Source organism: Haliotis rubra, unplaced genomic scaffold (genome assembly GCF_003918875.1).
Source record: "Haliotis rubra isolate DU_JTF1 unplaced genomic scaffold, ASM391887v1 Scf2, whole genome shotgun sequence".
Lineage (NCBI taxonomy): Eukaryota > Metazoa > Mollusca > Gastropoda > Lepetellida > Haliotidae > Haliotis > Haliotis rubra.
This window is the reverse complement of record NW_025766002.1, coordinates 7,183,085-7,209,034: the sequence shown is the minus strand read 5'-3', so window position 1 is coordinate 7,209,034 and position 25,950 is coordinate 7,183,085. Positions and strand designations below refer to the sequence as shown.

General features: G+C 39.4%; 1 protein-coding gene across 1 annotated transcript in view; it reads left to right on the top strand.

Annotated features, from left to right (window-relative positions):
* Nucleotides 1–7,875: 7,875 nt before the first annotated feature.
* The window catches only part of LOC124275443 (exportin-2-like), a 41,715-nt gene continuing 23,640 nt past the window's right edge, over nt 7,876–25,950 (top strand). The window contains 16 exon segments of the mRNA XM_046711008.1: nt 7,876–7,936; nt 7,938–7,962; nt 11,540–11,685; nt 12,095–12,196; nt 13,593–13,738; nt 14,395–14,485; nt 14,883–14,990; nt 15,422–15,514; nt 16,275–16,442; nt 17,904–18,033; nt 19,234–19,299; nt 21,104–21,213; nt 21,983–22,075; nt 23,621–23,705; nt 24,534–24,595; nt 25,198–25,334. Coding sequence (XP_046566964.1) covers nt 7,877–7,936; nt 7,938–7,962; nt 11,540–11,685; nt 12,095–12,196; nt 13,593–13,738; nt 14,395–14,485; nt 14,883–14,990; nt 15,422–15,514; nt 16,275–16,442; nt 17,904–18,033; nt 19,234–19,299; nt 21,104–21,213; nt 21,983–22,075; nt 23,621–23,705; nt 24,534–24,595; nt 25,198–25,334 — 1,622 coding nt within the window. The 5' untranslated portion in view covers nt 7,876.

Below are 25,950 nucleotides of genomic sequence, written 5' to 3'. Positions count from 1 at the left end.
TTCTCGTTGGCTTCTATCTAGGTCACCGAGATAAATATGAAGTTGTCTCCCTTGTACCAACTTGCGAGACATTTCCGCGGAAGTGATCGATTTTTCAAACGAGCGCTATGATATTCGTTTATTTTGGTTAATACAGAGATTTAAGCTCATTTTCTGTAATAAATAATGATGGCAATAAATATCTAAAAGCATTGTTGTTTAAAACGTGCATCACCTTCAAATCGAGTGGTTGTCAACTTGAGCTCTTAAAGACACATCAGATAACGAACGTAATGATATCTAAGCAGATTGTGCGCCATATGGTTCGTGTGCAATAACACCAGACACTTTGACAGGCACTTTCGGCACGAGATGTTCGTGCACGCGAGTACCTTTCTGAATCCCACGTGCACGGGGTAAATATGAGAAAGGTTTATTAGGAATTTCAAAATATTTATGATTTTAATAGAATCCTGTTTATGACGCTTGCATTTGAAGTATAAATATTTGTGTTAAGATGGTTGTTTTTCACAAGGCAACAGATTTCTCTACGTTGGCATCGATTATTCTTACACTACTGTTCGCCGCGAATAGCTGCAACATTTCTGATGCAGCGTTAAGCAATATTCGCTCACTCACTCACTCACTCACGCACGCACGCACTCTAATCAAATACATGTCTCTTTTAATGATCGTGTTTCAGTATTTGTTTCAGCAGGGATAATTCTCCCTGGTTTCAGCGACCAATTTAGAACGAACACTGCCCGAATAACATTTAATTTCAAAGATGTATATGCATCCAATCACTTAAGTGCACTTCCTTAAAAGACGCTAATGTCCTTTGTAAGTTACCATATATTGTACGTTCAACTCCATCAACAAGAACGAGTTGTGCAACTATGTCACCTCCTTTACTGCTGTTCCAATTTATGAAATCCGTGTCAGGTGACATTCGATGACTTGGTTTTACCCTTAGATTAGCTAGGGTTAATACTATGGGTGCTCCGAGACACCCTGAGGAATCATGGTCATCTCACCCTTAGCTTAGCTAGGGTTAATACTATGGGTGCTCCGAGACACCCTGAAGTATCATGGTCATCTTACCCTTAGCTTAGCTAGGGTTAATACTATGGGTGCTCCGAGACACCCTGAGGTATCATGGTCATCTCACCCTTAGCTTAGCTAGGGTTAATACTATGGGTGCTCCGAGACACCCTGAAGTACCATGGTCATCTCACCCTTAGATTAGCTAGGGTTAATACTATGGGTGCTCCGAGACACCCTGAAGTATCATGGCCATCTTACCCTTAGATTAGCTAGGGTTAATACTATGGGTGCTCCGAGACACCCTGAGGTATCATGGTCATCTCACCCTTAGATTAGCTAGGGTTAATACTATGGGTGCTCCGAGACACCCTGAGGTATCATGGTCATCTCACCCTTAGATTAGCTAGGGTTAATACTATGGGTGCTCCGAGACACCCTGAGGTATCATGGTCATCTCACCCTTAGATTAGCTAGGGTTAATACTATGGGTGCTCCGAGACACCCTGAAGTATCATGGCCATCTTACCCTTAGCTTAGCTAGGGTTAATACTATGGATAATCCGAGTCACCAACACAACTACTACCAAAGGATTTATTTGATAGTATGCGTGCTTGCGTAAGTTTACCCACGATGATGTTTCTGAGTTTGTCAACACAATATATACCCGTGCACGTTGTTCTACCCAAACTGTAGTGTGTGAGACCTGCCTCACTTCAGGCTATAACTGGAATTCTGTTAGACGTATTTCGTGTATGCTGAATTAGCAAGGGATCTCTCATGGCTTACAGGGGCGGTGGGGTAGCCTAATTGTAAAGGCGTTCGCTCGTCACGCTGAAGACCCGGGTTCGAATCCCCACATGAGCACAATGTGTGAAACTCATTTCTGGTGACCTCCGCCGTGATATTGCTGGAATATTGCTAAAAGCGGCGTAACACCATACTCAGTCAGTCCGTCAGTCAGTCATTGCTTACAATATTTCTCGCTCATGCACACTCTCACTCAGTCTCTTACTCAGTGAGATATTTACTCTTGGAGGTATGATGTCTTTTCATATCACACCAGCTTCAACCTCATTTGAGTTCACATGGGTCAGTTCTTCATATGTGATTATACAATGCAGTGGCTTCTTGGGTGAACGTTTGTCATGCCACAGTTTGGTGAACATGCGTAAATATTTAGAATAAAATATAATGTCAGGGTTAACAATATCGGTTGTATGCATAATCAACATGCAAACATTTCGATATATATAGTCGGTTGAAAAACGACGTTAAATGAGTCTCCTTCGTATGGATTCACTTAAAACACGGTTAAAACACTGATCATAAGGTGGATCCATTTTTATGGGGCGGAAACATTCAAATACTCAAAGAATACAAACCGAATTTTTAGTTTGAATATTTTATTCAGAATACTCAAAATACAATGTTTATGGTTTAAAAGTTTACATGACATGGTACACAATTATCTTTGGCTCAGGTATAAGACTCTGTACAAAATACTGGAAATACATAACGTTACATTAACTAATACAAATGTTATGCTCACAAATATGGTATAAATATCTCTTAAGCACAAACAGTTTATGCGCATATTTTCATATACATGTAATCATTTTGGATAATGCACATATGTTTGTTAAATGAAGACAATCACTATCTTGCCTATCATCAGCGATCTACAACAACGATCTATATTTATACATATTGTATAAATATCATATATCTTTTTGCACTAACATTGCATTTTTGAAAATCGTTTTAGATATTTGATAATGGGTGACCCTCCCTCTCTGGCCTGTGCCAAGCCCCGACCCCCGATCACACCCCAGCCCCATCTGCACGCCTCTTCATCTATTTCTTGGATGACATCTTCTCCTCCTTCTTCTTTTTGGCCGCCCGCTCTTCATCCAGCCTCTTCAGTTTCTCTTCTCTCATCTGCAGCTGATGTTCCGCCATCATTTTCTTCAAGAACAGGCGACGTTTCTTCTCGTCTTTCACAGCTTTGTGCTTTATTTCTCTGTCCAGCTGTTTCCTCTGAACTTGATCAACTAGCCTGCAATAGATGTTTGTAATCGGAACATGTCAGTCAAATCCGAGGAATGCTCAGGTGTGCCAGTATCAGCGTTAATGAAACTATATTCGTTCAACGCAAGGCTTCATTTAGTCGCCCTTTCGGATAATAGATCCCAATAATAAATAAGACATTCCCCCGACACCCTTGTACATCTGCGATAATGACATACCTGTTGAATCTAAATTCGTCAGCCTTCTGTCTTCTCCTCTCAGCTGTGTAGAAGCATCGCACTGGGATTTGCTCCAGACGTCGGGGTGGTTTGCCGCGGGAACCAACACACTCGGTGGCGGGCACAGAGAAGGCAACTCCTCCTCGTGTCTGGAGGACAGGGACCAGTCCCTCCTCTCTCAGCTGCTGAAGAATCTCATCCCCTGACAGGCGGGGCGTCACCTGACTCTTGGCGTAGTAGAGTTCGTGAGGGCAGTTGATCTTGCCCGCCAGAGCCTCTTCGGGAGATGTTTGCTTCAGTGGTGTGACCTTAGTTTGCTTACATCCCATTTTAGTCGATACTCTTTGAGGCTGTGTAAATGCGGCTTATTTCCATGCGCATGTGGGTAACAATAGCATGACGTCACAATACCGTGACATCAGAGTGACATGACGTCAGAGATGATGCAGATGTTGTGTGCAAACCTATGCTATGCACTTCTATTTATTCATTTCCTTGTAAACATACAAAATAGGGGGAAAAAACATTTTTAATGTTTTGCAAAATATATACAGATAGAGAATATATTTTTAACGTCTCATAAATAAAATTGCTGAAATTCGCAACAGAATTACGAATTGAAATTGTCAGGATCAAATTGGCAATATGATCTGTATGATTTTCCTCGTCAGATTATGTCGTAACTTGTTGAGCTTGAAATGATCCCTAAATGTTCCTTTTAACAACCTAACAAATCAAACAGAAAGGAACGGGTTGAAATCCGTAAGTATATTTATTGCATTCATATACGTGTCAAGACAGACAGTCAAATATGAAAATGTTGCATCTGCATGGCTATACAAGGTCCGTGTGAAGTTCTCAATGATGAATGTTTGCGTTCTCAGCTTCACTGATAGGGTGAGGCCGTGACATAAGATTCCATAATTATGATGATATATGTTTTGACCAAGCGATTTCGTTTTTAGCAAATGTTTTAATGACACTATTTTGACTCATAAACGTCTGTTTATACTATGGAAACTTATGTAATACAACATTTGCTTTTCTCATATCACATTTAGCGGCACGCAATAGAGAAGAGCAAATGAGAGTGGTCTTCCCCTGATCTTTCAAAACAGGCGCCATTTGTTTGAGACATGTGAGTTTTCGATATTATTATCTCTTAATGTATTTGCTTTGTTCCTTGATAAGGATGTGCGTGATTTTTATATCGAACGTGTTGATTTTGCCATCAGAAATAATAGCAAAACAGCTTTACATCACTGTATGTTTTTTATTGTCTTTTCCACTGAAGCACCGGTTTTTTCTGCCTGTGATATCAGATCATGATTTGTTTTTAGATGTATATTCATATTCTTATTTATACGCTTGTGGATTTTGTGGTGGAGTTGACGTGACATATAATGAATTAAGCCAGTATATGTAAAATGATTGTTATCGTGATGTAAAGTTGAATCAGTTGTTTTAACCTTCATCAGCTCCTGATCACACTAACGAAATAAGAAAACGTGAAAGTCAGAAAAAGAGGCAAAATCAGTTCTCACTTGTTTGATGTAGAATGAAACCGCGCTGTTACTTAAGTGAAATATGTAAGTTACACTAACAACACAAACTGATTTCTATTAATATTGGCAGTGGTTGAGAGACGAGTCAGGATGCTATTGGCAAGGGTTCAGATCAAAGATTTATCCTGACAACCAAAATCAGTGGGTACATAACCGGTGCCTGCAGGTTTAACTTACATGGTCAGTGTCTCTGAACTGCATACCTCTAACTTTTACACTGATCTGCGGTAAGAATTCATCCCGTAGCCCCCACTTGAAATTGATGGCCTACCTTTAGAATACAGCACCACAAACTTTAAAAATAAGTCATAATACCCTTTTACGTAATGTAATGTGATTTTGTTCGAAAGCACGTTCTCGAAACAATGCCCTATGACGCCTGCATGGCAACGCGGTGGTCTAGCTCAGCAAGTGCGTATAAGCTCGACTCACTGGTGTTTCATCTCGACTAGCTATGTCATTGCGTAAGCCCAACGATGTAGAGAGTTTCCAGTAGTTGTATACCAGCGGATGCGCAATTTTTTGCAAGGACCAGTTTGAAATATTTTTCTTTTTTCACTAATACGCTCATATTTATTTGTATTACGGAGTGCTGAGGTGTTATGTTTTGTGTATTATTGTATTTTGGGTTTTTTAGATTTAGCGAGAATGCGTTACACCGGTCTATATTATATATATTCGAATATTCGCAATTTTGGTCAATGTAATTATTTAAATTATGTAAATATATTTTATATGTCGGTTTCTAAGTAACTATTAAGTCTAAATTATTTACCAATGTGAACTGACATACATATATATTTTTTTCATTCAGTAATTTGCACCATTACATAGAAAAGTTTTTTATTAGTATTTTATATTTCGAAGCGGTAATAATGCATTACACTGGACACGTCAGTCATGTTTGTGCCTGTTCGGTCAATGCATTTATTGGAATTATTCCAAGGGGTTAGGTACGTTAGGGTTAGAGACCTAATCCAATATAGTAGGTACATGTCCGGTGTAATACGTGAGTACCATTTGTTGTTTTTCCTTTTGCATTTTAATACTGCCGGTTCGGTCAATGCATTCGATTTATTAGGATTATTTCAAGGGGTTATGGTTAGGGTTAGGGCTGAGGATTTAGGGTTTAGGGTTAGGGCTGAGGGTTTAGGGTTAGGGTAATTGTCCGTGACCTATTCGACTCTTTCCGTTCATTTCTGTGACGTCACAGAAATGACTCGATAAGTTTGCACATTGTGCAACAGTGTGGACGTAGCTCAGTCGGTTAGCTGTCGAGCTAACAATCCGAAGGTCGCTGGTTCGCGTCCGACGGGTTCTCACAAACTGGTTGCTTGTCTTAATGACACGTGACCTACGGCAGAGATCGTCCTCACGAGAAGTTGTGGTGCTGTATTCTAAAGGTGATTGATTGAATAAATTGATTTTATTTATTAGGATTATTTCCAGGATTTAGGGTTAGGGATAGAATCTGGTAAGACTTCTCCTGTATCCCCCCTTAATTCTAATGATTAGGAAAAATTTCTTTGAGAAACATTTGGAGAAGTCTTTCAGTATGTTCAAATAGGATTAAAGAAACGGTAAGAGTTCCTCCCATTCCCCCCATCCCAAATAATATGTATAAATTAATATGTGCTAAAATTATTAACACTAACAGAACCTAACGCAACAATTGCTAGAGAACTCACAAAAAATAACAAAAAGCCCAAATATCAATTACAATATATAGGGTCAAACCACGTTGCGTTATCTCTGTTAACCACTGGTAATGTTAAAAACTAATATGGGGGAATAGAAGGAATTCTTTCCAAAGAAACATGTTAAAACTCACCCTTATCAGATGAGGAATATATATTCAGGTGATATGATTTGACTAGAATGAAATTTAAGGGGGGATACAGACGAAGTCTTTACTTCAATACTAAGCATCTTAAAGGTCACATGCAACGTAAAACACAACTTTGCAGATTCTGATACTTTTCGGTATGGACTTACCGAAACACATCATAAAAAAATGCAAATTAACTTCTAAAGTTGATAAATAACGCGATGAAAAAACACACGCGAAATTGGAGTTCAAACGATTCACTAATTTTCCCCAAGCGCTTGGGGGAAAAAGTGGTTTCAACAGCTGGGCTGCGCTCATATCACATGCGCAGTGAAATAGGTTCGCACAACTTGGAAGTGGGTTGTCTGGATTATAAGGTCGTGAGCAGGAGTAGTCTAATCAAAACAAATAGTAAATAATCTACTCATTACATAAAAGAACCTTGTTAGGATCTAGATCTACTCAGCTATGTGCCAACCAGTGAGGCGTTCGACATTTCAAGACGGAAAACCTTCGCTGGTGATGAATACTTCGGTGAAGGCTTTGGTGTGAGCTATGTTTCTAATGTTTTATTGATATTTCACAGGCGCGAGATTTTTAATTGTTATGACAGTAGATTACCGATTTAACTGTTTATTAATTTCATTTGTCTATTTCACCACACGTTCTTCTTACCGAGTCACTTTCTCAGTTCGATACTTAAAAGCAATGTCATTATTTAGCGTTGACAGAATTTCTAACTGTGATATAGACATGTCATTGTTATGATGTCTGTTGATTGCACTGTTATACACAAAAAATGAGCATGTATTTACAAAACCCATCATCTCTATATATACACATACAATGAGCTGTGGGGGCATCTGCAAATGAACCAGCTGTTACACTTGAGTGCACACTCGGTATCCCAGCTGCTTCGTTTCTAGGGAAATAAACCCAAGTACAAAATATTGCACTTTTGATTTGTGATTGTACGCTTATAATTTTGTTTATATGTTTTTCATAATCAGCAATGTATATTATATGTTATGAATAAGTGATAATTGTGTTTTAATTATGTTTGATTTTTTTGTTACTTGTGACCTTTAAATTTTGACAGGCACTTTACTTTCACGAGTCTGGCAAGTCAGGCACAGTAACACCTTGATTAAAACACCTTGTTGCTTTTGAAAAAGGTACTTGTACAGGTATGTGTTCCTGTTGTTGCAGTATGGAGATCACTGACAGCAACATGTTGGCCCTGGCTGGGTACCTCCAGCAAACACTGTCAGCCAGAGATGGATATCAGAAAACAAGGTGAGTTATCAAGGAGATGATTGTGTGAGACCATGTCTTTGAAAGTCTTGCTTATCCGGTAGCGCAACACTTCTGAACTGATGTAAGTGAGGACAAGTAAAATTTCAAAGCCAGAGGTCCTTATTGACTTGTTGGCAGTGTGGTAGCAAAGTGGTTAAAGTGTTTGCATCATGCCGAAAACCCGAGTTCTATTCCCAATGTGGTTACAGTGTGTGAAACCCATTTCTATTGACCCCAAGTCATGGTGTTGGAATATTGTTAAAAGGGGCGTAAAACTAAACTCACTCACTCATTGACTTGTAGGCTGGGAGGACTATGGTCAATCATTCTGAACATGTGTTCACTGTTTCAGTTTTGTTACAAATTGGAATTAAATAATACAGACAGAAAGTGTGAGCATGTTCAACATTTTTGTCTCGTTCATGCAGGAATAGCTACAAACTATGAGTCCAGGTTTAATTAAGTATTTTAGGTATTTCAATTTCCTGCTTCTGGCTACAAAACTCCCACCATGCATATTCCAAACATATGAGTCAATGTATGCAACAAATAGACAAATGGATCTTTCAAAATTTGAGAACATGCTACATAGTGTAAAATGTGTATTTTTCTTTGTTTACATTTCAAATATTTCTTCTGAGCACACAGTTCATTTTCAAACATAATATATTTTGTTGAGTTTCATCTCGACACCCAGTATTCGTGAGAAAGGGCATTTGTTATTGTCTCCCCGCCACAAGTCGGAACGGGGGACTATGTATTCAGTGGCGTCTGTACATCCCGATTCTTGTTAAAACTCTTGTATCCAATGTCTTCAAATTTGGTGACAGACTACATTGGGGGATTACGCAGACACCAGTCGATTTGGGTGACCTTGCCCTCATTTTCAAGGTCACCACGACACTTTGACCACTTTTCAAACTCTTGTTAACGTGACATCTCATGGACTGTTGTACCCAAAGTCTTCAAATTTGGTGACAGCCTACATTGGGGGATTACGCAGACACCAGTCGATTTGGGTGACCTTGCCCTCATTTTCAAGGTCACCACGACACTTTGATCACTTTTCAAACTCTTGTTAACGTGACATCTCATGGACTGTTGTACCCAAAGTCTTCAAATTTGGTGACAGCCTACATTGGGGGATTACGCAGACACCAGTCGATTTGGGTGACCTTGCCCTCATTTTCAAGGTCACCACGACACTTTGACCACTTTTCAAACTCTTGTTAACGTGACATCTCATGGACTGTTGTACCCAAAGTCTTCAAATTTGGTGACAGCCTACATTGGGGGATTACGCAGACACCAGTCGATTTGGGTGACCTTGCCCTCATTTTCAAGGTCACCACGACACTTTGACCACTTTTCAAACTCTTGTTAACGTGACATCTCATGGACTGTTGTACCCAAAGTCTTCAAATTTGGTGACAGCCTACATTGGGGGATTACGCAGACACTGCTTTATTTGGGTGACCTTGACCTTACCTTCAAGGTCACCACGACACTTTGACCGCTTTTTCAAACTTATTTAAACGCGATATCTCATGAACATTGCACCCAATGTTTTCAAGTGTGTTGACAGCCTACATTGGGTGATTATGCAGACACCAGTCATTTCAGGCATCTTTTATGTGACCCAAAAATATAAAGTAGTAAAAATAGATATTCCATTCTTTAGCGGCAGGGGACATTGCCATATCAGTGGCAAACACTTGTTTTGTTCTAAAATGTTTGTAATTTGTCACAACTGAAGGTGAAGTATATGTGATCTAATAGGTGCCACATGACCGGCCTTCACAAAATGTGGTTTTGTAAACACTATCCACTATGGCAGAAAGCTCACTTCCACGTTCATAGTTGTGTTTTTTCCAAAATATGCCAACTGACTCCAGGTTTATCAGGAATGTTTTAGAATTACAATTTGTGATTTGATAAAAAACAGATATCAGTGGTCTCTAATATACTATTTTTGAAATTCAGTAATTGTCCTATTTTTTATTATTCAAAACGTACACCTAATAACACTGTGAATCGAGAGTATATACAATGTACAGTATTTTGAAAGTTCCATTTCAGCACTTTTGTTTTTCATAATATGATGGTGTATGGTATCAAGAAACATGAAATGTCCCACAGAATTCAAAGCTGAAGTGTTCATGTATTTGTATGTTGTTTGTATTTTCCTCGACTTCAAAGTGACATATATGTCTTTCCTCCATTCAGGGATTTAAAATCACTCACTATAGTCCGTCAACTTAACTTTTGGCACCCTGTTTTTCACAATTTACATTAAACTCCTAAATATTTTATAATGCTACTCTGTTCATATGGTAATTGTATACCGTGACCTAACATGATATCGATCTTTTGTAATTCTAAAACGATTATTAAAGATTTTGCCTTTAAACCTGTCATATAATAGTTGTAAACTGTGGAGAGTTTTACGAGGGGTTAATGCACGTGATGGAAAAGCCAAAAGAATTGTAAAATGTGTGTCAGCGTGATATGTACATGCAGGGGTATTTACGTTAGCACGCTTAAGTGATGTCAAAGATCGTCAACACACAGGTTGTGGTAGAAACGATGTTGTACAAAGATGAACGGTAAATCATCAAAAGAGTTTACAACCTTTTCAGGCGCAAGGCAAAGCGGAAAAAAACCCCTCTTTTTTTCAATTGAGTGTTTCTCCAAAAGACACTTAATGCCACCAAGATCTGCAAAAGAACATAGCAAAGAGTTATCTCCCATGACACTATGTCAGAGACTGACGACGACATGACACTTAAATTGGGGACCGCCTCAAAACATGCAAATAAGAGATAGATTGATAAATTCGATAGAAGGGTTGTGAGGGACGTCATGCGTTGGTTAAATCGATCCAGTGAGTCCATATCGTCAAGCAAACTGAAGAAAATATTGTTCAAAAGAAGACCATGACATCAATGTATCAAAGCATACCATATGCAAGCTGTTGCTCAAATTTGGATCTTGATACAAGAGATTGAGCAACCAGTATTTAAAGACTTCAATAAATCTACTTGTTTAAAATGGATTTGTGATGATTATAAAGTCCCTTTAGATTTTCTTGCAGGCGTAACAATGTAAACATGATGCACGCGTGTCACACCATGTTGTTTGCTGTTCCATCGTATCATTTTACTCCCTTGTATAACTACTTCTATTTTTCATATTTTTATGAGATGGCTTCTTAAGAAGAAGCTTAAATAATTGACATAAAATTATGAAATTTAAACCTTAGATAGGTCATAAGATATAAAGAGCTTATGCCTAAAAACATTTTGAAGGCATTTTTGGTTAAAAGATAAATTGTGAAAAACAGGGTGCCAAAAGTTCAGTTGACGGACTATAGACTTTGACTTTGGGTGCGTGACTGAAATAGAAGACTGTATTAAATATATTGATCTAAATATTACCTTAAGTGACAATTTTGGTTGAAACGTGATATCTCATGGTATGCCAATTTTTTGCCTTCTACACAGATGGGTAATCATCTCATAAGGGTTGTGAAAAGATAGTAGTAATCAAAGCAGTGTATCTTCTCTCTCTGTGACAGCTGAGAAGTTTCTGGAGTCTGTGGAGGTGAACGAGAACTATCCACTATTGCTGCTTCATCTGATGGACAAGGCCGAAGTTGAGCCGGTTGTCAGAGTCAGCTCGGCAGTCACGTTCAAAAACTACATCAAGAGGAACTGGAGAATTGTAAGTATTGAATCTACTGACTGTAATGGAGTAAAATCTGTGATCAATACTCACTCAGTTTCGTTCATTCATCCACACTCACTGGGGTAGCCCAGTGGTTAGTGTTCATCACACCGAAGGCCCGGGTTCGATTCCCCACATGGGTACAATGTGTGAAGCTCATTTGTTGTGTCCCCTGCCATGATATTTTGCTGGAATATTTCTAAAAGTGGCTTAAAATCATACTCACACACACACACACACACATACCCACACAGATTCTTACACTCTCACTTATACACTTGCTCATTCACTACTCTCCTCCACTTACAGACACCCATCCAACACTCCCTTCTCTCCACCCCCACTTCCACTCACTCACTCTCTGTTATGTGAATATAGCAGTACCAATTCTATCATGTATTGTCAGACTGATGAGGCTGGTGACAAGGTCCACACTGGTGATAGAAGTGCCATCAAGCAGCATATTGTAGGCCTCATGCTCAAGAGCCCAGAACAGATCCAAAAACAGGTGAGAACTCATCTTTAACTGGGGGCAGTCGAAGACCCGGGTTCGATTCCCACATGGGTACAATGTGTGAAGTCCATTATGGTGTTCCCAGTCGGGATATTGCTGGAATATTGAAAAAAGCAGCGTAAAACCATACGCAGTCAGTCATCTTTAACTGCCAAAGCTTTGATGCTAATATGTCGATGATAGACCAAAGCCAGTTGCTTTGGTTTTTAACCTAAAACTTACCACATAGGGACTTTGAGATGATTATGATTCAGTGATGCTATTGGCTTAACGGATAAATTTGCATCATGTATCCTTTTAAATCTGCACAGATTTGTTCCTTTGTACATGTAAATCAGTACTGTTATGTTTGACCGACCAAATTTCACTCTTGAATATTCATGAGCCATTTGACCCGTGAAGATCCAGGGTAGAATAGGTCTTCAGCAACCCATGCTTGCCACAAAAGGCGACTATGCTTGTCGTAAGAAGCGACTAACGGGATCGGGTGGTCAGGCTCGCTGACTTGGTTGACACATGTCATCGGTTCCCAGTCGGCAGATCAATGCTCATGCTGTTGATCACTGGATTATATGATCCAGACTCGATTATTTACAGACCGCCGCCATATAGCTGGAATATTGCTGAGTGCGGCGTAAACCTAAACTCAATCACTCATGTGCCATTTCGTACCTGTATTTACTGTACAAAACAAGCCTCCTCGAGGTAATGTTGATCAAAATCGTACACAAGTTACCGGTAAATTGTTTTTATGAGATCAAGCTCTTGTGAATAAGCTTATTTAAGATATCAATAAAAGCATATAAAAAAACATTAGTTGCTAGGCAATTATTTTACCCTTCTACACTGCTTTTGTCATTTAAAAACATTTAAATATACATAAGGAAATATGGACAGTCACTTTACTGTAGTTTTTGTATGCACTAGACGTCCCTATTGTAACCTTTCAGGGCTCGATTTAGTGCTTTGTTACTTGTCACTGGTGCAGCCCAATATTACAAAGTGCAGCCTAGTTATTAGTCTTAGTTGCACCAGCTGCAAGTTAATTTTTTAGAAAGAAATCAACACTAAGTCTAACATTATATGAACAGCATATAACTATGTCAGCTAATTTTTCTTCTAAACTTTAACTAATTCAATAGCACATTTCTTTCTTTACATATTTTAAAAAAAAGCAGTGCTACTGGAATTTGTCTGGTGCAACTAGGTTTTTATCTCAGGTTGCACCTGGTGCAAGTAGGTAAACGTCTCTTAAATCGAGCCCTGCCTTTGTGTATGTTATGAGGCTTATAAATGTCTTATAGAAGACAGTGAGGAAGGTTGCAGACTACACTGTTGTGTCCATGTATTGCGTTCTTGTTTGTGAGTATTTTGTCTTGACGACTTTCAGCTGAGTGATGCCATCAGTATCATTGGGAGAGAGGACTTTCCTGACAAGTGGCCAGACCTCATCACGGAGATGGTCAGCAAGTTCCAGACCGGGGACTTCCATGTCATCAATGGAGTTCTTCGAACTGCACACTCTCTCTTCAAAAGGTGAAACTGGATGTTGTCTTGTAACTTTTTCTAAATGCCTAGCCATGGACAACTGCATTTCAACAGCATGTAGATAATTTGACCAATCAGTTCAACTGTTTGATAGCCAACAATGTCTCATGACAGTGTCCAGATCCAAACGCCACATATTGGCACTAAAACGCATAACACTAGTTTAACAGAGCTGAAGAAAAGACATATAACAGATGCATATCTGCAGATGTGTACAGGGCTCCAGATAACTTTTCAACATGAGGAGTCTGTACTCCTTATTTTTTCAATACAGTAGTACGGAAAAAACTTAAGAGTACATTTAGAGTACTAAATGCAATTTAATGGCGTATCAGTAGTCTTGTGTTTCGTTTCATGTATGCACCACAAAATTGCTACTCTTGTGTAAACAGGTCAATAAACAATCAAACAATACTTTTTCAGTAAAATATGTCTGTAAATAATTCTAAGACCGTACACCATGGTCGTGGTGCATATCTGCTACTTTTTCTAAATTATTTCCTACCGTATCATGCATATTTTTTATCGGTACATACGCCGATACGACCCTTATCTGGAGCCCTGTGTGTAACAATTGAATGGATGAACTTATTAAAACTTATGAAAGTTAATGTGTTGTATGATATTTTTATGCCACTTTTCAGATATCGCCATGAATTCAAATCTCAGGAGCTGTGGACAGAGATTAAATTTGTGTTGGAGAATTTTGCAGCCCCATTTACAGATCTCTTTAATGTAAGTGAAAACTTGATAGCTGAAACGATGGACTCATAATTCCCTTGTACTGGGCACCCTAAAGGATATGGGAACGGATAATAATTATTTAAAATGGAATAATTCTTGATTTAAAGAAGAACTATGGTATCACAACTCTATTGTTGAGATATCAATTGTGTTTCAACAAGGGGTACTTTTATCCCACATGTTTTGGACAAGGAGTAAAGTCTCCCATTTGTTGCTACTCAGGTAGGGCGATGGGGTAGCCCAGTGGTTAAAGCGCGCTGTCTCGACACGCTGTTCGATTCACCATATTGGCAGAGTGTGTGAAGCCCATTTCTGGTATTCCCTGTCGTGATATTGATGGAATATGGCTAAAAGAGGCGTAAAACTAAATTCACTCACTCCTACTCAGGTAACCATGGAGCTAGCCAAGACTCATGCCTCTGACCCATCTGCTCTCAAGGTCATCTTCAGCTCCATCCTCCTCATCTGCAAGATCTTCTACAGCCTCAACTTCCAGGTGAGTTATCAGGGTAACTCCCTAGGGGGAAAGCAGTTCATGCTTTTCATAAGAGGCAATTATCAGGATTGGATGGTCATTATCAAGCATGTATCTTGAGTATACTTGCTTGACAACGATACAAGAATCTGTATCGAAACATGGCATCATCCAAATATAGAAGTTGTACTTCCATAAAGATTTATCCTTATGTTATTCTCCAACATATTAACATGCCACTCAAATGAATGCTTAATGATGGGTGGGGGCGATGGGGTAGCCTTGTGGTTAACACATTTGTTCGTCACGCCGAAGGCCCAGGTTCAATTCCCCACATAGGTACAATGCGTGAAACCTATTTCTGGTGTCCCCAGCCATGATATTGCTGGATAACGCGGCATTAAACTCAACTCACTCACTCACTCGCTATTGATATGGGATGTTTGCTGTAGGACTTGCCTGAACACTTTGAGGACAACATGGGACCCTGGATGACCCACTTCTTGACCCTCCTGAGTGCAGACAACAAGCTGCTGCAGACAGAGGTGAGCATCTGTCTCCTTCCTTGAAAACAAGATCAGCATTTAACCAACGCAAAACATGATGTGCATTAAAGAAACGCATTAACAATGATTTGGTAGAAATTTAAGATTCAGACTAAAGCTGTAACAGTGACCCTTAGCAAAACTATCTACAGTATGTACCAGTACTGTAAGTGTAACACTGTAGAGTGTTACAGCACCAACACTAACAATAAAGCATGACAATGAGCTGTAACATGCTGTATTCAATGTGCAAGAAGTGTATAACATGTGTAACATCACTAAAAAGCCTGTAACAGTGAGGGCAGTGGGCAGTGGGGTAGCCTAGTGGTTAAAGCATTCATTTGTTCACGCCGAAGGCCCGGGTTCGATTCCCCACATGGGTGCAATGTGTGAAGCCCATTTCTGGTGTCCCCCGCCGTAATATTGCTAAAAGTGGCATAAAACAATACTCACTCACTCATTGTAACAATGAAACATAATGAGCTGTAACCAGGCTGTGTACAGTATGTAACCAGGCTGTGTACAGTATGTAACAACGATATGTAACAACCCTGTAACGGTATGTAACAACCCTGTAACGATATGTAACAACCCTGTAAATGATATGTAGCAACCCTGTAAATGATATGTAACAACCCTGTAACGGTATGTAACAACCCTGTAAACGATATGTAACAACCCTGTAACAGTTATATGTAACAACCCTGTAAACGATATGTAACAACCCTGTAAACGTTATGTAACAAACCTGTGACTGCAGGATGAGGAGGAGGCGGGTCTCTTGGAGCAGATCAAATCCCAGGTCTGTGACAACGTGGCGCTGTACGCCCAGAAGTACGATGAGGAGTTCTCCCCCCATCTTCCACAGTTTGTCACCTCTACATGGGGACTTCTGGTCACAACTGGTCAGCAGGTCAAGTATGATCTGGTCAGTATCCCAACGCTGAACTTGTACAATATTTAAAGATAAAGCTACTCTGTTTTCAATTTTTCAGTCCTTTATTGTTGATTTAGGACCTCTAAATGTAATTTGAAAACCGAATGCGACAGCGTGAGGTTTATATTTAAACATTTAGCGGTCTTGAATCATCTATAAAGGACCGAAAAATTGAAAACAGAGTAGCTTTATCTTCATTCTAGCACGACTCATAAGCGTTTAAAAACGATCTTTTTGGCACGCAAGAACACAAGGCGTGAAGGTGACCTTTTCCTGGAAATCGCTTTGAATCGTCCCGTTGAGGGACAGGTTGTGTAATGAACAAAATTCGACATTTTCAACAACATAAATGCTTTATTTCAGGAACCAGTATGCTTGTATTTGTAACAAGTAGCATGCATAAAAAAAAAGAAATACAGTTTATACTGTGCGCAAGTACAATTATTTGATTTTGCCTGCTGTATGACAGTCGACTCTTCCCAATTCAAGCCCTGAACTTGATAAGTTTAGTCGCCGCTAACTTTATATTCACGGACATTTTTAATAATTGTTGATAACCACGCTACTATTCCCAATTTGTAAAAGGCCTGACATTCCACGTTTTGTGTGGGATACGTTGACAATGGAAGTGGAAGGACTGGGCGCTACTGACGGGACGTAAGCGGTCAGGTTAGGACGTGTGTTGTCGACGTCATGCCCGCTAGATCTAGATCCGGTTTTGAATGCTGTGGCTTTTGCACTGCTGAGGATTTTCCAGCTTCGTAGTGTCTTCACTGGGATTAGTGTCAAGAAATTCTACTTCGAAACCTTTCGCTTTTTACTTCAAAAACATCAAAGATGCTGCCAAGGTAAAAATCGCAGTTGTCCGACATGTTTGTTTACAAACAATAGGGTCAACGAGTTCAATGTATTCATATGCGGTGAATCGGTCACTTTAATTAGCGGTCTTAAACTGCCATTTAAGTACGGTTTTGATGAACTCTCAGCCAATCAGAATCAAGTATCACACAATGTCGTGCTAGAATGTATTATATCCCCTGTTGATGGTGGTTATTGAAAGACTTATGTTGATCACTGGATTGTCTGGCTCAGACTCGATTATTGTTGACCGTCGCCATATAGAATGTACCTAGCTACAATATTTGTGAGTTTGTCCCTGAACAGCAAACAAAGATTTGTAATTGAGCATAGGCATAGGTGTTGGTCAAGCATTTCTTGAAATTTCTTTAAGTCTTGCACTGGTTCATGACCAGATGTGATAAAAAGTCACAGAAATACTTTATCATTATCACGATTATCATTCATAAGTATCTCTTTGTACAAACGTTTTACGAAAAGGGTCATTAAACCACATTCAATCTCCTCACATGTTTGATCCATTCCACCACATCAAAATCATATGTGAAGTGTAGCATTAAATAAATAGCATTGTGTTTATTTCCTGTGTTTCAGCTGGTGAGCAATGCCATTCAGTTCTTAGCGTCAGTGGCCGAGAGACCATCCTACAAGAGTCTGTTTGAAGATCCTGCTACTTTGGCACAAATCTGTGAGAAGGTCATTGTACCCAATATCCAGCTGCGAGGTAGACTATTTCTTGTGCTAATGGCAATTTATACTTCTTACTGATGTTTCTTAGTGCTGCCAAATAATTATTGGTTAACTGTTGACTCACTTGTTAAGCCTTCATGTGTGTTGTCTTATCAGGCGCGTAGCAAGCCGATCTTTTCGTGTAAGCCCGATAGGTTGCAAAGCCTTATATTTAGATAGTATTGAGGGCTTGTCCAACTATTTGAGCAATAATCATGTGTAAGCTCGGGCTTTTTTGTCATAATGGTAGCTATGCCCCTGCTTTTTACTTATGTTGTTAACCGCCGCCATTAGTGGTGTTCCGATGATCGGAAAAATTCGAAAATTGATCGAAAAAAGGATTAAATATGATTATCGATTGTAAAAAAAATAATTTTTGATTAATCGGAATTTTGTTGTTCTTGTATAACACCCTTGAATATTCACGAACAAACCTGGGTCAACAGCGTAAAGCGATGCGCATTGTAAAATTTTAACCACTTTTATTGTTTAATTACAATTCCAGTGTCTTTCTTGCATGCATGCATTTCATTGCATGGCAGTATTAGTTATAAAAACACATTAATTAGAAAAAACCTGGGGAAAAACCCTTACAATTGGTGATTACATGACAAAGTCGATAGTCGGTAATCATTCACCACAAGTCCTCAATAGTAATAATCAATAGTGGCTTTGGTTTTTTTTGATACCCAACACTAGCCGCCATACAGCTGAAATATTGTTGAGTGCGGCGTAAAATTAAACTCACTCACTCACTCACTTTAGTTGTAAGATCCGGGGTAGAATTGATCTTCAGTAACCCATGCTTGTCGTAAGAGGCGACTAACGGGATCGGGTGGTCAACCTCGCTGGCTTAGTTGACACCTGACATCGTATCCCAATTGCCTAGATCGATGCTCATGCTGTTGATCACTGGATTATCTGGTCCAGGCTCAATTATTTACGCCATGTAGCTGGAATATTGCTGAGTGTGGTGTAAAACTAAACTCATTCACTCACTGAGTTGTTACATGTACATTATATGCTCTCTACCTCATTGTATTCATTCACCTAATGGTAGAGTATATTCTTCAGAACATTGTGTTCCTCACAATAAAGCAGTTGACATCCAATAAATTCTGTTCCTTATTGGTTGTATTGTTGGAAGAATGTACATCAGTTTGCCAAACTGATGACTTACCATTCTTTTTTATAGCTGCTGATGAAGAGCTATTTGAAGACAACCCAGAAGAATACATCAGACGAGATATTGAGGGTTCTGGTAGGTTTATGAAGGTTATTACTCTAAACAGTGTCGAAGTGGTGCTGGTTACTGAAGCGCCTTGAGCATATACTAGTTGCGTGGATATGTATGCTATGTAAATATTCTATAATAATAAATAAAATATTCCTCTTGCTTTCAACTTTTTCTACATCTTACAAATAAATGAAAAGAGATTATTACATGAACAAGTGTGTCATACGATTTACATGAAATGAGTGTGAAATTTTGTATTGCCCGAGCGATTATCCATTTTATTCATGTGCATTTGTGCAGTAAATCATGGTAAACAAGTGTGACGGCCCTGTTCATTGACGTCACATTCAATTGTTTAATGACGTCACAAATGACAAAATACAGGAACAATGGCTGCTAGGCAAACGTGATATGTGCACATGTGCTGTACAATGATCAGTGAAGTACTTTTGATGGCTCTTTACCACATGCTATGTTCTGTATTATTGTTTAACTTCCAAGAACTCCAGGGTGCAAGTAGTTCCTCTCTCCACATCATATTTGTTGTACAAGATGTGTGTTTATATGGCGAGGGGCGGTGGGGTAGCCTAGTGGTTAAAGCGTTGGATCGTCACGCCGAAGACCCGGGTTCAAATCCCCACATGGGTACAATGTGTGAAGCCCATTTCCGGTGTCCCCCGCCGTGATGTTGCTGGAATATTGCTAAAAGCGGCGTAAAACCAAACTCAGTCAGTCAGTGTTTATATGGCGACAGAGGTGTCGGTTGTCACACTGATGATGTTGTTGAGTATGGAGAGGATTTATGAGCATGAAAAAACATTGACTTAAGCTATCATTTAGGAGCAAAAGGTCAGTGGTCAAACTAAAAAATGTGAAAAAGGATGGTACTTTTTTCTTCCACACCTTGTGCTCTACTTTAAGGGGATGAAACATAGGACTGGTCAGCTCCGAGTCACTATACTGTGCTTGAATGGGGTAGCCATGTTAACCTGCAGTATCATAGCTCATTTGGCTCGAACTATTAAACTAGTGGTGGTCCGATTAATTCAAATAATCAAAGACTGGTCGCAGTGACTAAACGACCAAGCAATCGGTCATGTTTTCTCATAATCGAACACAAACGATTCTGGAACACTTTTTTGTATTAACAATATTTTTCACATGGTTGGTTTTGTCTGTTACATATTATGAGCACTACAAGTTCGTTCCAAGTCACAAATGAATTTATCTTAAAGACCCCAAGAAATTTATATTCCTAACATACTAGTCATCCTTCAAAGATGTGCAATTTGCAAAAAAGCACCCCAAAGAACTACATGTTTTTCCTTTATGTTTTTGTGTATTAACAAAAATAACCAGGAAAATTTCATAAATGACGCTAACCAATTATTTTCGATGCTTGATCGGTTGTAATAAACCAATCAATATGTGATTTTAACCAATTCCCAACACAATAGTAAACCAGCTTTAATATTGGTAACTGTTTAATTCAATATTCGCTTCATAATCCTCGCCTGATAGTTGGCTGTAATCTAAGGCCAGTCACGTATGCAGAATCGATCTCCCCAACACGGCCAAAAAACACTAGGGCTGACTACAAGGGACTGAGAGTATTGTGTTCTGCCCTCTTCCTGGTGGCAGTGGGTTAGCCAAATTGTTGAAGCTGCGCTTTTCACACCAAAGACTAATGTTTGATTCCCTACAAGGGTAGAAATTAAGTAGTAGAATGTGTGAACCCATTTTTGGCGATATTGCTGGAACATTGCCAAAAGCAGCATAAAACATACTCGCTCCCTGTATAGCGTGTGATCAACTATCTCTGTTTCAGATGTTGACACCAGGAGGAGATCAGCCTGTGATTTGGTCCAAGCCTTAAGTAAATCCTTTGAAGGTCCTGTGATACATAACTTTTCTACCTACGTCAGTGGTTTGCTTGAGGTGAGAAATGGATGTGAAAATGTTGGTGTAGGAAGATAATTTGTGTCTTTGTCATACATCTAAGTAAGATTGTTTTACATATCTGATTGTTCTTATCAAATGTTGAGTAGTATGACATTAGAGCTCAGGTCACTAATCAGGTGAAGTTAAGCAACATTGGGAGCGGGGAGTCCTTGGATTGGGAACCGTGTTTGGCAGCTTGACTCCTGAGAGTTTCTAGGACTTCAGTCCTGCCCCACAGTGAAGCACATGTGATACATGTGGTCTCACCTTTGGCAAGAGAGTTTGTTCAAAATTGCCTCTGTTCACCCAGCAGAAAATGGGTACCCGGTGGGATAAAGTCGTGTTACTATAAACCTCTAGCGTCTAACCGGCAGCTTGGATTTTCCGGGTAATAGTAATCAGATTGTTTGGGCACTTCGAGCATGCATTGTACATGGAGCAATTCGCTTGATATATGGACTAGTAGTAGTAGTAGTAGTAGTAGTAGTAGTAGTAGTAGTAGTAGTAGTAGTAGTAGTAGTAGTAGTAGTAGTAGTAGTAGTATGACATTACCAGCAGTAAGTCTGAAATCAGTTGTGTCCAAACTAGGATATTTCGCTTGAAATATTCTACTAAAGAGTTAAAACACCCAACTCATGTCTTTCATAACCGCCCATAACAGGTTCACTATAGAAATATTTTAAGAAATCAGGTTTCTTTACTCATTTTGAGTACCTGTTTAATGTATTATTCAGGGTTGTCAGCTGCAACATTCACTCTTTTCCAGGAATACAGAAAAAATCCAACTGCCAATTGGAAGAACAAAGATGCTGCCATTTATCTTGTCACATCTCTAGCCTCTAAAGGTCAAACACAAAAGGTACGCTGACCTGATGAATTTTCAATTTTCATTACATAAACTCCATGAACTCTATAATATAACACAGCTGAACTGAATTGCAAATGATATAGTAGTTGCACACACATTTCAATGCTTGATAATTAATCAGTTAAGATCTTGAGAAAGTTTGATTTCTGTGTAGAGCTATGGAGTTTCACCTGATGTGCTTGTTCTTCGGTGACCTGGGGCACAGATGGACCAGTCTCCTCAGAAACTGTGCAGAGTTGTGTCCCTTGAGTAACCTATGATCATCAAGGTTCCCACAAAAACACACCCCATTTTCCACTCTTGGAAAAATAATGGAATTGGAAAAAACAGGATGAAATCATTGGAAAAAATTATGGAATGATCTTGGGGTGTTTTATCTAACAAAACTCTGTGTTTTAACAGTACTACAAGGGCTATGGCAGCCATCAACATGTGTATCTAGATGAGTTTGCATATATGTATGTGAATACTTGCTAAAATATGTGTGGTACTAAAATTCTAAACAGTAAGATGTATTCAATGTTTGATGGTTAAAAGGGCTTTGCCACTCTTGCCTCCAGAGCCGGAAGAACTGCACCTTTTGCAGTTAAGGGTTTCTCATATGCATGTACAAAAGTTGGGTATGTGCATATGAGAAAAACAAACCTGCAGTTATTCTATACTGACAGGTGTCAGAACTTAATTACCTTTCAGAGATAGTTCAGAATGGCAGCGAAAACATACTTCAACAAAGACTGGTTGTTGCTTAAACCAGATGTTTCAGACAGAAATATATGTTTAAAGGTATAAAAATACCCTAGGACATATGATGTTGTTATGTCTGGAGAAATCATTGATTTTCTTATCTTTTCTTTTCTTTTCTTTTTCTCTTCTTCTTTTTCTTTTTCTTCTTTTTCTCTTCTTTTTCTTTTTCTCTTTTTTTTCTTTTTCTTTTTCTCTTTTTTTTTTTTTCTTTCTTTTCTTTCTTTCTTCTTTTCTCTTTTTCTTTTTTTTTCTTTTTCTTTTCTTTTCTTTTTCTTTTTTTTTTTCTTTTTCTTTTTCTTTCTTTTTTCTTTTTCTTTTTCTTTTCTTCTTTTTTTCTCTTTCTTTTTCTTTTTCTTCTTCTTCTTTTTTTTTATCTTCTTCTTTTTTTTTCTTTTTACACAAAAATGAGGGAACCCTGATCATGGTTTGAATCCTAGTTTACCATGCCCATGCTTGTTGGTTTCACCAACCTGGTAAAACATCTGAGGCCTGCTGAAATGCCGGATGGATGCAGTTCAAAGAGGCACAGCCAGCTCACTAGCGCTGGGGTGGTGGGGTAGCTTAGTGGTTAAAGTGTTCACTTGTAACACCGAAGACCTGGCCTCGATTCACCACATGGGTACAATGTGTTAAGCCCATTTCTGATGTCCCCTGTCGTGATATTGCTGGAATATTGCTAAAAGCGGAAGCGGCGTAAAACTAAACTGACTCACTTGAACCTGAAGGTTAAACCATGACATTGTAAGAAGGTTGAATCGGGACACACTTTAACACTGTTTTTCCTGTTTTCAGCAAGGAGTAACACAGACAAGTGGTTTGGTCAACATGACAGAGTTCTTTCAAAACCAAATACTCCCCGACATCCATTCTGAAAATTGTAAGTTGTAGTGACAAATCCTGGAATGATTTAGTAGAGTTGCATAGCTTTGTGGAACGAGCACATACAATCTCGATTTAGCTTTCTCTCTTATGTCTTTAAGTGCAGCTTTTATAATTTCCTGAAGTAACTTGCTGAGTTTAGTTAATTATTGCATGGACTTTCAGGTGTACATGAATATTATTTTCCCGGCCAAATGTGTTACCTTTAACCTCAGGTGATGGGAAATAAGCACCATTATCAAGCAGTTATTTCTACATCAGATGCGTACATGAGCTCAACTTGTCAGACTTGAAAAGAAAACCGCTTTTTCAAAATTGATGGCATAGGTAGATTCGAAGAAGATAAGGGGTAACATGATGAACAGAGCTTATATACTGCCCCAAACTGGCTTACAAACTGAAATAACGTGAACAATTATTTTGATTGATAAATAGAATAAAGACCTGGCTAGCTATTCTCGAAACGTTCGTAGCCCTACGAACTTCTTAAGCCCATTCTTAACACATTGGCTACGAACGTTTCGAGAATAAGGGCCCTGGTGCTTTTAAATATCAAATGTATCAACCCTTGTCATTGACAGTAAAAAGCTAACTTAGGAGTCTCCGACTTTCATATGATTTTTGGACTTTGGATCTAAGATTGTTGATATATTTGTCAGAAGACGTTCACATGTGATTCTCCATATACCAATAATACTCGTTCACTTTATTATAGAATTAGAACTGGATGCAGGCTGACCTTTCCTTTTGGCTGTGGTGGAGGATCCGTCTTGAATGAACTTGTCTTGAACACAATTTACTAATCAAGAAACCTTTTTTCTTTCAGTGAATGAAATGCCAATTCTAAAAGCTGACGCGATCAAATATTTAATGGTTTTTCGTAGTCAGGTGAGTGAATGTTTCTATCGAGTCATTGACGAGTGTTGTTCCAAATTAAGGTCTCCAGACCCAACATCCCCTGAATATAAAATCTTGCTGGTTTCACTGAAATATACTATTTCATCCATATGGTTGCTTCTAAGGGTGACCAAAAGACGTTAAAATATGGTACTTGTTGGTCCCTGCCTAGCGCTCGGCATTAATGGGTACAACAAGGATTGGTCGGCTCGGAGTCAGTATATTGTGTCTGAGTGGGGTATTCATGCTTCTCTGCGGCATGGTATCTCAGTGGGCTAGCACTATAAAACCAGCTTAAGTCTGGGCTAGTACAAGCAGCCGCACATACACATACACACGCATGCACATCGTCATATGAGCGAAATATTCTCAAGCACGACGTAAAACGCAATTTCACCTCACCTCACCTCACCTCACCTCACCTCACCTCTTAAGGGTGAGGTTTGGGGGCTTAATTAGCCATCTTTGCTTTACTTATTCATTGAGCATGCCAATGGTTTTGATATACCCATCTTAATAAGCATATACCAAAGGCCTTTGACCAGTGATACAGTGCTTGTCTGACACACTGCTTGTTCCCCTCTCTCCCCCAGCTGCCGAGGGAAGCCCTGGTGTCCAGTCTGTCCCACCTGACCCGCTACCTGCAGGCTTCCAGCGTCGTCGTCCACACCTACGCAGCTCACACCATAGAGAGGCTGCTGATGGTGCGGGTTGCTGGCGGAGCTGCAGGGTGAGTTGTTATTCGACAACTGCCAATCGTAGAAATCCCTGGCGAGGAATGCAAGAATCTCAAAGGGGCGGTGGGGTAGCCTAGTGGTTAGAGCGTTCGCTCGTCACGCCGAAGATCCGGGTTCGAATCCCCACATGGGTACAATGTGTGAAGCCCATTTCTGGTGTCCCCCCGCGCCGTGATATTGCTGGAATATTGCTAAAAGCTGCGTAAAACCAAACTCAGTCAGTCAGTCAGTCAAGAATCTCAAAGCTAACATGATGTGGTTAAATATTCTTGAAGGTGGCATCAGATCCAACTCTCTCACTGACGTCAAGAGTATTCATATAGACCTACCAAGAAATCTGAATATTTTCAGGTCAAATGTTACCCTGCAAATGATTCAGGATATATGAAGTATGTTATTTTTCCTTATCCTGACTCATGCTCTTTTGCTTGTCTTCTTCTTCTTGCGAACATAGTGGAACACTTGTATCTCCTATTGAAGCTCCCCTTCAATATAGAATAGATGTAAAATCGCTCCTACCAAGAGTTATCCCTCCAGCCGTTTTACGCGGGAAACTGTGGCGCCACCGTGCCCACATGCCTCACTCTCTCCTTCTTCGCCCTGTGGGCA